Source organism: Rhea americana, unplaced genomic scaffold, assembly GCF_003343005.1.
Source record: "Rhea americana isolate MKP2758 unplaced genomic scaffold, rheAme1 scaffold_10, whole genome shotgun sequence".
NCBI classification, from domain to species: domain Eukaryota; kingdom Metazoa; phylum Chordata; class Aves; order Rheiformes; family Rheidae; genus Rhea; species Rhea americana.
Genome location: NW_028185039.1, coordinates 6,645,970 through 6,660,203, shown reverse-complemented (window position 1 = coordinate 6,660,203; position 14,234 = coordinate 6,645,970). Strand labels below are relative to the sequence as shown.

Below are 14,234 nucleotides of genomic sequence, written 5' to 3'. Positions count from 1 at the left end.
ACTCTTTTCAGTTTTTCCATGCGACAGGACAAGAGGCAATGGGCAGAAATTGAAGCACAGGAAGTTCCGCCTGACCGTGAGGGGGAATTTCTTCCCTGTGAGAGTGACGGAGCACTGGRCCAGGTTGCCCAGAGAGGCTGTGGAGTCTCCTYCTCTGGAGATMTTCAAGGCCCGCCTGGACGCAACCCTGTCTAACATGCTGTAGGTGACCCTGCTGAGCAGGGAGGTTGGACCAGACGATCTCCAGAGGCCCCTTCCAACCTTACCAATTCTATGATTCTATGCTTTGTGGCTCAGACTGGTACTCAAGTAGAAGCCCACAAACATTGCTCATTTTGCAGACTGGATCCATCCTCAGTTGAGAAATTCCACTGAAAATGACTGGAGCACCTACATGAGTAAGCAATACATGACCGTACTGCAGGTTTGCAAAACAGGAGTTCAAGTCTGTTAGAACTTTAATAAAGCACTGAGATGAAAGGGGCATTATTAATGATTAGCTTATTTTTCTGGAGGGAAATATTAGACTTCAGTATCTACTGATGTGAGAATTTAATAAAATAAATGAACAGTAAAACGACAAGATACACCAATTTAAGTACGATTATCCAAAGAACTTCTGAGAAGAAAGATGTTCTTACACAAAGGAAAAACAGAATACATTTGATAGAAAATTTGAATGTACATTGCTTAAACTTAATAAAGAAAAGAAGATAGCTAATATATAATTAACTGCCTACGGCAGTGCAACTAATGGATACTGAACTGGATTCCAGTTAATCCATGTCAGAACTTCCATCACTTATAATAATTCTTACTAATTTTTTTAGTTACTCACAATAGTACCATTACAAATTACTTTTCAATAACTGGTGATGGGTAACAGGCACTTCCATTTCAGGCAATTCTTAAGTAATACCATGTGAAGAGTTTTAAAAAATAAGAATTCCAAACTGCCCTTTCCTAATTTTTTAACGCCAGCAACAAATCAATGACAAAATATAGGCCAAGACTTGAAAATGCTATTTTGTATCATGTTAACTTTGTGAATCCTGGTGGTGGTCTGTAGAAATGAATAATATTGCACCCAGCCTTGCAGTAAGACTGAAATTTCACTAAAAAATTATTACATTCTCTGATTTTGTAGAATTACTTCTCACAAAATGAAAGCTATCGGGAATACCTAACTACAAACATACAAAAGCTATTTTTGCCGCCTGTACCGTTTTTCCCTTGCCATGTACTTTATCAAGTTTTTAAAAACCTTTGTGTTTATCAGAGGTGTACAATTGAAAAAAAACAGTCTTTCTATTTACAAAAGGTAATAAATTAGTGAGGTTCTTTTGAGCACATCTTTCTGACATATTAAGTAGTGATAATCATAACTGTTCTTCTAAAGAAAAAATTGTCTTGACATGATACCCATGTCTCTCTGGAACAGAAAAAAATAACTGTAGAAGAGGAGACACCACAATGCAAACAAGGAATTCATAGCAACAGAACAACTTCAGAAGAACAAAGGAAAGGAAATATGTGCAATGCAGCTTGACAAAACAAACAAAAAAATGCCTATCAGTTTGCTGAGCCCTAGTGAAGAGCCCTCATATTCTTTTGAGAAAGTGATTACTGCCTTCCAAAGTATTTAATCAGGATACGACCCTTAGCAATGAATATCTCTTTTCAGGATTTAAGTTGATGCAGCTGTAGTCTCTTCAGGAGCTTATATAATCAACAATATAGTCTAGGAAGGAATCACAAAGCAACTTAAAGTACATGGTGTCAGTATTCASAGCTACACAACAGAGTCAAAGATCACCACTCTGAGGTTCCAGGCTCCGGGGCTCTCTCAGATGACTGCGAGAGAGTTTGGGGAAGCGCGGAGTCACTCTTGAGCGACTGCTTTTGCTTACTGCTTCTCCAGGAGGTTGGATATCACTAGGAAAAAGAGAAACAAAGATGGAAATAACTAGTTTAAATTTTGCGTGAATTGTTCCGCAGTTATTCTGAACATGGAAAAAGCAGATGTTATGGGAGCCTGGCACATGACTGCAAAGTACAGCACACATCTTTTAACTACACAGAACTGCATTCTTGTTACTGCTGTCTCAAGTGTGAATTACAAATGGGCTCTTTCAAAAATGAGAACTAGTAGTACTTTTAATACTTTATGGAAGATTGCGAATTACAAGATAAAAGCATATCTCTATGGGTTGAAGTTCAGAAATGGTGGGATAAGCATTTTGAAGTGATAAAAGTACAAGCAAAATAGACAAGAGCTTGGATGATGCTCTACTTAACAATCCTCTAATCATGGATGGATGTATCATTACATGATGAAGTACATTAGTAATACATCCCTGTTGGGAATTCTTCAGTCTCTTCTGACCCACAACAAACTAGTTGTACATGAACGAGCCTTTCTGAAAAGGCTCAGAGAAGAAGTACATTAAATTCAACAACAAGCAGTAACAGAAAATTCTGGCTTACCTAGGTGACATTCAGAGGCTATAGACTCCTCGGGAAACTACAGTATAAAGGGATAGTATTGTACTTTTGCCATTCTTGTAGAGGACTCCACATTATTTTAAATTAAACTGCTTACATACAGATCAATAAATATAACTAATTTTTGCATTTTGCAGCTCAGCGAGGCAATAACAARATTACACAGCACACAAAGTCAAGCTTATTTTTATACATAAAGAAATTTGGAATACCTATCTTCAGAGTGAGTTAAGTCAATGACAGATGCTCATCTGCAGTTCTTGCCAGATTAAATAAATACAGATATATTTTAAAACAAGCAATTAATTTACTACCTGTAGTTCTCTTCCCTGCAGTGACTTTCCTCACAGCTCAGACAGCCCTGTATAAGGCGCAGACACTYTCAGGCTCCACTCTGGAGTGTTTTGAGCAATCACACTGGAGAGATCTAAGTAAAGCACAGGCCTTTTCTAAGTCCTGTGTCTGAGCGGAAAAATCACTTTCAGGAACCAGAATGMTTGTGCAAGATAAGGCAACTGTATCATTGATAGCCATTAGCTTTGCAACTTCAATGCACATATTTACTGTTGTTCACTAAAATAAGAGAAAAACAGTACAGAGAAAAATCTATGCCCAATTTAGATGTTAAACCCTCATAAAAAATATTTTAATGGTAACATATTTTACTGGTCTGAAATTTCCCAGCAGAACATCCCAAAGTAACCTTAATTTAGAAAAATCTTCTAATTTCACTGCACTCCTACTATAGTACTTAGTTTTCCTAGGTAAGTAGGAAGTTTTCACATGAAAAATAAATGCACAAAATATCTGTGATATACGTCCTCTTCTTGTATAATAACAAGATTCAGAAATTAGAGCTTTGTTTCTTTATTTGCTTGTCAATAAAATCAAAACAGTAAAAATTAACAGTAAAATATAGCATGTTATAAATTCTTGGAAGCCAAAGATGTTAGACTTCCATCCTAACAATTCTGGTCCCATGATTTTTTTTATTTTGAAACTCAACACCACTAAGTTGCTGCAGTAGATTCTGATCATCACTGTGAACCCAATTTCAGCTGTCTGTGCTCATCAGCACAGTTTGCTTTCAGTAACATGAATATGGTTACTCATTATTTTTATACTCTTTCTAAAAAAATACAATTTATATTTTATAATGCATCTAAAATAGAGAACGGGGTGAGATTTCAGAAGTGGGCTTCTTGTGTTAAATGCATATTTTTCAGAACATGCAAACATGACAGCATGTAAATATCAGATGTACAATGGAATAAAATTAAAATTTTGCCTTATCTGACTTGTCTCAAAATAGGTTAGTTTACCAGCATGATGGCCACTGCTAATAGCACTTTAGGATAAGACAGACAGAAAGTTACTTTCTGGATACACAGTAGTTTATGTTGCATGTTTATGCCATGAAAGTACAGTGTTACATGTGATTATTATAATTTAGGACTGTTTTATTGAAAGTATATTTTTATACACAAGCTCCTCCTGCTGGCATGTCCATAAAATGACATTYGTGGCAGCCCAATGGGAAGTCACTTTTCCCTTCTAGAGGGGAAATTCCTTTAAAGGAAAAAAGTGCAAAATGTGCAAAATGAATTCTCCTAAAATGAAGAGACATGGATCAATATAATCTGTTCTGATAGAAATGGCTGAGCTARTAAGTTGGTGTTAGGATGGTTACACGAACACCAATATGTGTGAATGAAGGACAAAAACCTAAGTAATTCTGCTGATTTAAATGATTTTAGTACAAAACTACACCTACCTGATAACCAAATTAGAGATAGTTTGCCTTATTTGCCAATTTTTAAAATCACAATCCAAATTTTAAGAAAAATCATTGTGTAAGGTACATTTACCGAGAACAATTTATAGCATAGGAATTAGATCTTCACTCATCCAGTGAAAAAGGAACCAACAGCTGAAATTGCATTCAGCTGTTGCTGGCCAGATCCACTTCAACCGAAACAAATGTATAGGGAAGGAAAGTTCAKAGTAGTAAAAAAGTCACAAACTAAAAAATATACATCTTAAGCCCCTTTCCTTTCCTTAGCCCTCCCTCCAAAAACTAATGAGAAGACCTGCCACCTCACTTCTCTGAGCTAAAACTTTCTGCTCTATAGTGGAAATGCTGACTTTCACRTAACACCCAGAAAGTTTTACTAATAAATTTGGGGGGGGGGAAAAAAGGGGGGGGGGGAGGAATAAAAGCAACAACTTCCCAACAAAAGATAATCTCCTGTTTGTTGCATCTTCTGGATTTAATGACTTAGTTCTGGTGCGGAGGCCAAAATATGCTCAGAATGGCTGGCATGAAATGAGACACCTTTCTAAACCAATTTATTCTTGATCAGGTCAGATATTCCATGGACTCTTAGGCAGAAGTATGAACACCTTAAAATGGTCCTGATGGTATTTCTGGCAAATGCATATAAAGATGAAACTGGAAGGCTTGTTCTGAATCTATTTTTGCCAACCTGTGTTTGGGACTGAGGAGAAAGGAATAAGCATTCCTACATGCAATGTTTGTAAATCTACCTTCTCATTTGTCTCATTCAGTGAAAAGTATTCCAGCCAGCTTTTTGGTGAGAATTACAGTTCACATACAGATRATAGTTCATTTAGATTAAAATAAGTAAATCTAAATCAGAGAAAGGCATTCTTATACCAGGAGCACAGCAAGTTTCCYAGGTATAGCTACTCCAGAACCACTATTCCCAAGTCCCTGTGGCAAGAACTTACTCTTTAAATCTACAGCTGCCTGAGTGACACTAGTTCACTTTTAATAAAGCATTTTTTCATTCTAAGACCTTCTTAACCACTGAAATCTTCACAGGGTTTATTTTTGTAGACTAAGCCTGGTAGGAATTAGGATGCTTGCCAGGTGTTAACCTGTTCAGTAGAAGAATGTTGAAATACTAAAGGCTTGACTTCTCTTCTACATCCTCACCTTGTCTCAGCCTGAAGAGAAAAGCATCCTGCTGAGGCAATCAATGCCTTCTTCCCATCAGGTCACTATTTAGCTTTTAAGCATTCCTGATTGATTTGCCCAGCATTTGTTTGGATAACAATTCGGTTGCATTGATTTTGTCTTAGTGTCAGGTTCTGCCCAACATGCATCTATGGAGAACAGCTTACAATAACTGTTCTTTTTAATCAGCTTCTAGTTTATTCATACCTCTCATTAATTGGCTCTCCATGTATCAAATTGTAAACTATGCTCTATGTGTTGCTCTTTACATAGATAATATTTGGAACTGCAGTATTCTCTTAGTCAATACTGTGAACATTTACATACAGAAAATTATTCCCCATCTCATTCAGTCTACTCTTCAGGACAAACTCAGAGCACGCAATTTCTTGTAAAAACTAAATAAAGTAATGTGGACGTAACTGGAAGAACTTTTGCACCAGTCTGAGATTGGAAGTGGCAGGCATACGCTGGGAGCATAGCAAAGCTCAGGATCAGGCTTTTCATATATATCACCTCAGTACATCTCTGGAGACATTCCTGATTCAAGTTTTGCCTCAGTTGTTATGAAGTATTTTTCACATTAAAAATGGTTCATAAAGAAAGGCATTAGCTGGTCAATAAAGTAATGACTTCTTTTTTTCCGTCAATTTTTGGTGTTTGTTTCATGTTTTTGTTTGTCACAATAATCTTCTGATTTCTGGCTATAATCACAGAATCATAGAATTGGTAAGGTTGGAAGGGACCTCTGGAGATCGTCTAGTCCAACCGTCAAACAAGTGGCCTGTACGGGGATTGAACCCGCAACCTTGGCATTATTAGCACCACACTCTAACCAACTGAGCTAAACCYAACCCCCAATCCCAATATTTAATGTGAAAAACTTGATTCAGATAGACTTCCTCCTCAAAAAGGTAATATTAAACAATGCCTATACAATAAAGATCCTTATAAGACAAGTCAGAACTAACTGACTTGCCAACACAACATTTCCCAACATAATCTCTGCTAATTACAATCAGCTGTGATACCTGTTCAGTGGCACTACTTACTGAGACTCTGACTTTATCAAAACATTTTATACAGCCTAATAACTYCTACTTTGCAGTGATCTATATATCTTTGTTTCCATTTGCTGAATGTAAAAATAGTTGAAGACACATTCCCATCATCACTCCCAATTTTATAGAAACGATATATAATTATTAATGAGAGACAGTGATGTCTGTCTGTTAATATGAATGACTGGGTTGAGATTTTTAAATCATTAGCTATTAACAGAAGAGATTGAAAGATATAGGTGAGATAATCCCTCTACAGTAAAATTTGAATAGTCACTGAAACTCCTGAAGATGCTCTATTAGAGCAGGTTAAAAACTGGACAATTGCTTCCTATCAAGACTAGATCTGAGCTGACCACAAAATGAAAAAATATYCATTCTARTATTCTAYCCAACTGTTTAATACACTTTCTACTTCAAAATACATGTTTTCACAGCAGAACACAGTATTCATATATAAAAATGCATTCAAATTCTTCTTGCCGTGAAATAATTACAAACACATGCTTAAATTTGTTCTAATCTGAACGATCCTAACTTGAATGATCTCATGCTAGAAATCAGTTTCCATATGAGCATTTTTCATAAATATCATCTGCACTGATATTTGAATAATTCTGATGATCCACTTTTTTTTCTTTTGATGACTTTCCTTCAAAGTTAGCATAACACAAGAATTACTGTAGTGGAACCAGCTAGCATCCATCAGCCGTATCTTACAAAATAAAGAATAATGACTAATTTGGATTGAATGTACTCTGTTGTATTCAGGAAATGTTCAGCACCCTGCAAGAATGACCTTTCATCAGTTAACTTCAGAGCAATACTTATACCTAAAGTCTGGTCCTTGGCTTTCTGATGCATATTGGCATCTGCATTTAGAAACAGTTACTTTCATTTTTTTGTAGATCGTAATGCATACGTATGGTACTCACATTTATGATCCCTTCACGATTAACTAGAAAGCCAAAACTAATGGAACATTTTCACATCTTCACGTCGTTCACGTTTTGAACGTCTTTCAAAAGAAAAGGCTTGCCATAAAACACCATTTATCTATATTTGATATGAAAATGTTTTGTGCATTTCAATGATTATTTGAAAGATGATAAATCTAGCCAGCCTATCCATGTACATCTGGCATTTGCCAACACTCTRCTTTATGCGGAGCTACTCGAATTTGTGTAAGCATTACGATCTACCACTTCTCAGTGATGGTATAATATCACGAAGAAGTAGTTCAGAAGCCGAATACATTCCAAGATTGTTTATATGATAACAAAATGTAGAATTTGCTTTGTGAACACTGAATAATGTTCAGTGAATACCTGGGTTTGTTCTTTTCCTGCGATTACTGTAATTATCATCTTTAAGAAAAACGAAGACAGATCTAGGATATATTTTTATTGAGAATTCTGAGATAACTAAAACCAGAAGACTTATACATCAGGATTCACAATGCACCTTATATGTGAAAATAAAGGGAGTAAAATTCTTGTTTGACAAGCAGCAATTTCAATTTGCTGAGACAGCAGTGCATTATAGTGACTTCCTCCAGGCACTTCCTCCTCCAAATTCACAYGTTGCTTGCATGGAAAAATGACATGGCATGGAGACAACTTTAATTACCAAATTAGCTTTTAAACAACATACTATGTTTGGCATTAGAAGTAACAGCAGAAAGCGGGTTCTTAGATACTGACATATATGATGCCAGTAAAAGGTATTACATATTAACAGTTGCAAGCTTTGCACCTCCCATTTACACAGAACAACAACAACAAAAAAGGTCACACCAACGTTCAGTGCCGAGCAATGAGAAAGAGATTTACCGTCTCCTGTAATTTTTCCTAATATCACAAAGACAAAAAATCTGAAAACTTAGAAGGATTCTTCCTACCTGGTGACACCTATTATTTACTTGTTAACAAACTACTAATGTACTTGGTTAGACTAATTTCAGTTAAAATCTTAGCTCCTATTTATGACTTATTTCTGACTTGAAGCCTTCTACATAATTATATATATAACTGACTGTATAATTTCAGCTAATCCAAACAGACTTGTGGGCTGGAAGGAAATCCACTATCCACTTTTCCCAGCTGAGCAGGATGCAAATGGCTGCAGTTGTTGTAGTTCTGGTACAAGTAACAACTGGGAGCAGCGGTGCCRTTGCTGCTTCCTTGCTGAGAGACTTTGTCCCCTCCCCGCTCCTTGACACTTCCTTGCCACAGGTTCTGCTGGGCAAAGATATCTGCCCACAAGCAATAGTGTTCATATTTTCAGCATAGTCTAAATAGTCTCCACAGGAATAAGGCAATTTAGCTGTCTTTGATATGAATTTTCAAGTAAATTGCTCAAAAAAAATCTTCACAATTAAGATGATTATTTTATTTTTTAATAACAAAACCGTTCTTATACAATTACCATAAGAGCAAATGGAATGATAAGAAAGAAGTTGTGATCAAAACATGCTGTTCTGATCTTCCAGGAAAGTGCTTGTGTTCTAATTGCTCCATCAAGTTAAGATGAATCAGCTGCTTTTTTCAAGTATCTTCATTTCTCATGAAGATTACAGCATGACATTAACATATGCAACACATGCATAGAGCATGACCATTCTCAGGCACAGAGCCAGATTTGAATAGATGTCATGTTAACAATAACTACAAACACAAGAACTTAACAAACTGAAAACCTGCTCCTAAAACTCTACAGGATCGTAAGTCTTTTCTGGACGGTATGTTAATAACAAAAATGAAATAGTGCTTTGTAGCAAACATTCTTGCTGGATTTGGGGTTTTGGGGGTTTGGTTGGTTGGTTGGTCGTGTTTTTTTTGTTTTGTTTTGTTTTTAAATTCCTAAAGGCAACTTAGTGCAATTTGACCATCAGCTTGATATTAATAGTGATCAAGCTGGTCCATAGTCTAAAAACTCAGAAATATAGAATGGCTTCACCTTAACTTTTGGGAGTTTTTTCTATTGTTCTTAATTTTGGCATACTATATTTAGTTTCTCTAATCTAAAGAATTTCAAAAACTGAATTGCTCAGCATATAGAAACAGTYGACCTGCTGAAAGAAGCGTAATCGCAGGCAGCTGAGCTTAGGCATAGTGGAACTGAACATGCACTCTCCACATAAACAAAAGTAATCAAGAGGGGAAAATATGTAAATAAAATACAAAATTGAGTACTGTGGACAGACTAACAAATGAAATGCTGATTTTATTCTGRGTACTGAAGACAAGGACTAATGTTTGCATTTAGTCCAACATAGAAAAGGAAGCTAATCAAAGAAGGTATGTCACTGCCCACTAAATAACTAATGGAGCCAACTTGCCATATAACATTTTTGACAGATTAGCCAGAGACTGTACAAACATCAGGCCCATTAGCTAAGACAAGACCACAGTAACCAGCAATCACAATCAGATTTTCTGTTTAGTCAGAATCCCATTATTTCCTCTGTAAAAAGAAAATGGCAACGATAAACATAGGCTTTTTTTTTTTTTTAATTAGCACTCATCCGATAATTCTTGGAAGGACAAAGGAAGTATCATACACTTCTCTCAGAGAAATATAGTACAGGTTTAAAATTCCATAGTGCTGCAGTTTAATTTCTTGCCAACCCTTTCTTATCTTGAATCAGTGAAAGCACATCTCTATCTTTTGTTTTTCTCAGAGCTACCATCTTTTGCTGTTATGCTGTACAGATTACAAACCTGAGTGATTCTGCCACCTTAAGGACACATATGATAATCACCCAAAGCAAGGAAACAAAAACAGAAATTTTTGTTTTATAGCTCTGCTGTAGTAAAGAGTAAGYTTTTCATCCTCACAGATTGGGTGTGTGATAAGACTCCTGTCAGGAAGACAAGCCTCATTACTGTATTTAAATTTAAATACAATCATTTGACAATTTTTTTTTTTTTTTGGTTTTCTGACTGAAGTGTTAATAACAAAGTTGAGTATGGGAGAATGAGGAAATTCAAGAAAGATGTTTCCTTTTGTTTTATTGATTTATCACCTTCTTAAAGCATATCTTGGATCCTGAAGAATATAAAAAATAAACCTAAACTATATTAAATGCCAGGAATAAATAAAGAAATTAATCTAGAAATTAAGTGGATGAAAAAGAAATTAATAAAAGTGGATGAAAATGAAATCCTAAGCATGAATAGCCAGTAAAAAATGAGAGGTCAATAGGTTCTCACATATATTGATCCAAGCAATTAAAAAAAAAAAAAAATCTTTGCAATAGCAACAAGGTGAATCTTGTGCAGAGGCTCCTGCTCCAGGGCTTTCACATATAATAGAAGGTATTAAAAAGTTAAATCTGAGGCTAACAGAAAGCAAAAGCTTGCTGCTGACTCCAGTGTGTTACATGTATAGCACACTGCTGGCCATAAGCTACTGAAATTTGGGTTCAGTTCTCTAACAGGTATAATCAAGCTTCTCCTTGCCTGGATACTGAGGGAAAAAAAAACAATTTAAGACAGAGGTGACTCTCTAATAAGTACAACTCTGGCACTGGTCACAACCAGTCAAGTGCAACTCCAGCAGCAGGGCTGCATGGCAACTGGGCAGCAGCAGCTCAGGGGCTGCTGAGTATTCTAATTTTGTAGATACATAATGAAGCCCGTAAACAGCTGCTGMCACTCTGAGTAGCTGCTTTGGCAGCCCAGCTGAGTTTCATGCCATAAGGAAGTCACAGGCTCACCCATCATCTTTTGCCTGTGAGCTCCRCCTCCCCTCACCTCTCTGAATTTTGGGGCTTTCGGCCCTACGAAAATTTAGGGGTCTGGAAGACGAGCCCACCATGAGACAGGGCACTGTGTTTAACTGCGGTAAGAAACACTGAACTAAGCAGTAACTGCAAAAGCTGCTGAGGTATTGCCTCCTCTGGTTTAGAAATGGATCAATGAAGCATCAGTATGTAAAGTGTTACACAGGAACGTTTGCAGTATCAGAAGGTAGTAAGATGATGCAAAATTTTATGCTTGTTGGGGTAGTTCTGCAGGGGAAGATAAAAGTTTTAGAAGGTATCATACGTAGCATGCCACTACAGTTCCTCCTTGCAATATTACTGCACTGGCTTGACAAGGACTCAGCAGATATAACATGAAGCCTATTTATGCCCTGAATAAGTAATACACTTATTATTCCACTTGACTGCAATAACAGCAGCTCTACAGTTAGAGACATGCAGTACTTTTTCCCTTATGCATACAGTTGCTCCGTGCTTAGAAAAAGCGGGGCACTGGAGCCTGCTTGAATCTTCAAGATTTAGATGCATTTAAAATATGATAAAATTTTCACTCTGTCCAACAATACAAACTAGCCCCATTTTATTTCCCTTTGGTCAGAGTGATTGTCACTAGCTAGTGCTTTGAGATTTATTTCCTTTAATAAGTAGGAGTATTCTGTAGAATACTCCTTCTTTTAAAAGGAGTCAGAGATACAGAGTAGTTCTGTATATACAAGACTTATGCAGAAACTTTTTACACTAATYTAATCTCTTACAAATAATTTATGAATTCTTAAAGCTTATAATAAAATTTCAGAGTTAAAACAGACATGAATTAGTAAGAAACAGGTTCTTTGACTCATTTTGCATTTGCAAAACCAAGCAATTTTATGCAAGTTGTTTATAAGGCACAGATTTCTAACACTTTCTACACTGAATAGCAATCCCTGCAGATGCACATACCCTTTTTACAATGTATCATGTGTTTTACTAAACTCTTAATACTAACTGCAGTCAGGTTTCACTTAAAATCTTAATCTAAAAATAATCCTTCAGAGTACTGTTATGGTAATCAGACTCTAGGGTATTGTGTAATTTATRCATGAAAATTTGAAGGAAAATTGACTCTAGTCCACTCTTGGAGAAACTGGTGTCAGACATTCCTTTATCTGCCCCAGTACAAATCTTTCTTGTATTTTCTGACTAAAAATGGGTTATTTTAGTATGAGTAAACTCAAGAAACCTGTTTCACTATAAAGCTGATGTGCATTAGGACTTGCAACTTTGCAGTTACTCTGACTACATCATCCGAGATGAGAATAGCCCGACTTTATTTGTAGATGGATATTGTAAATATACAAAGCACTCTAGTCACACTGTCCCTGGAACACTGTTGGGAGAGTACCTGTGCAGTCTCTGCATGCTGCAGATAAACTAGAATTGTGTGGTGAAGCTACCTCTATCATTTCTGTGTAGACCTCAACTGTTAGATCAGTTTGCATTTTTTAACTGGCAGTTTGCACCTCCAGAGCACTTCTCTGGGAAGCCTCTGAAAGATTCTAAAGAATATTCCTAAAATACTTCCAAAATACCCACTTTCTTTAGTCACTTGTTAACGAGTTGAAGGGATATAACAGGGAAGTACAGACATGCATGCATACCATTAATTTTTGTTATTAATGGGTTAGTGCCTATAATTACATCAAGTTATTCTAGAATTCGCCAGCTAACTGTTCATGGATTCTAATACCACCAAAGTGCCAAATTTGTTAAAAATACACTACAAAAATAGCATCTGAAACACAACAGAATCCAATGGACCCTGTTTATAGCTGGCAGATTAACAAAGCCAAGAAACAAAGCTTCTGTATATTTTGAATTTCAATGACGGCCTACAGCTATTTCACGCTGTTTTCACATAAGAGACTGAAGGCTGCCGAAATATTTTTCGATATGAGTTCAAATGAGGAAAAGAAATAACCCACCTCCTTTTGAAAAAGTGTGCAGTTAGGCATAAACAAACTTGTTAGGGTCTGGATTAATGCCAAGTACATGCACAAATACAAAGATACCTCCCTCACGAAGATTATTTGCTCCATGTATTTGAATGGATGCATCCATTTATCCCTCACTGTCAGAGTGTTGCACAGAAAGGAGCATGAATAAGCCCTGTCAGACTGCAATGTAAGATRCATAAAAAGATTTTCCTAAACCATATTTTGTTGCATAACCTTTACTGTTTCATATACTGAAAGAAAAGAACAAAGCTTATATATCTGTCTCTCAGTAAAGTCTCTTTCACTACTTCTTTCCAAAGTGGAAAACACTTCGGAAAAGTGATTAAACCTATTCTTTGGTTTAATGTGAAATAATCAGTTTGTTTTCTTTAAATACTCCCATCTAACAACTGTAGGCAAAGAAAAATTTTAAAAGTCACATTGTTTCATTATCAAATTGATTAAAAAAAATCTACCACTCTAGCAATTATGTAGTGTGTATATATGTGTGTATATATATATATATATATTTATATATTTATGTATACTTATACACGCATGTACTGATTTAAAGGATATTAATCACAAGGTTTTTTTCTGGCTAACAGTTTTCTCAAGGGCAACTGAACTGCAACACTGACATTTCAGAAGATCTACAGCAAACAAACTCATGTTTGACAGAATAGCTTGCGATATTTCTGAGACTGGATTACATAAATATACTATGCCAAAAACGTTTGCAAATGCCATCCTGTGCCAAAAATGTTTGCAAATGTCACAGAGAACTAACAAATATAAAAAGGGGCCTTTCCTTAATCTAGAGTAATTATTTCTGCACAAACACCTGATCTACCAGCTGCAGAATACAAGCAGGGCTTGACTGATGTCTGCCGTACCCCACAGTGACTCTCAGCAGCAGGAAACAAAAGCATGCAATAACTTGC

General features: G+C 36.2%; 1 protein-coding gene across 3 annotated transcripts in view; it reads right to left on the bottom strand.

The window, feature by feature from the left end:
* Positions 1 to 535: 535 nt before the first annotated feature.
* Positions 536 to 14,234, bottom strand: part of SNX29 (sorting nexin 29) — a 138,017-nt gene continuing 124,318 nt past the window's right edge. For 2 of the 3 annotated variants that reach the window (XM_085302838.1, XM_085302847.1), the window contains one exon: positions 536 to 1,935. In XM_085302838.1, coding sequence (XP_085158964.1) covers positions 1,806 to 1,935 — 130 coding nt within the window. In that variant the 3' untranslated portion in view covers positions 536 to 1,805. Of the gene's footprint in view, positions 1,936 to 2,487; positions 2,525 to 14,234 lie in introns of all 3 variants that reach the window. The other variant, XM_085302830.1, reaches the window with a different exon arrangement.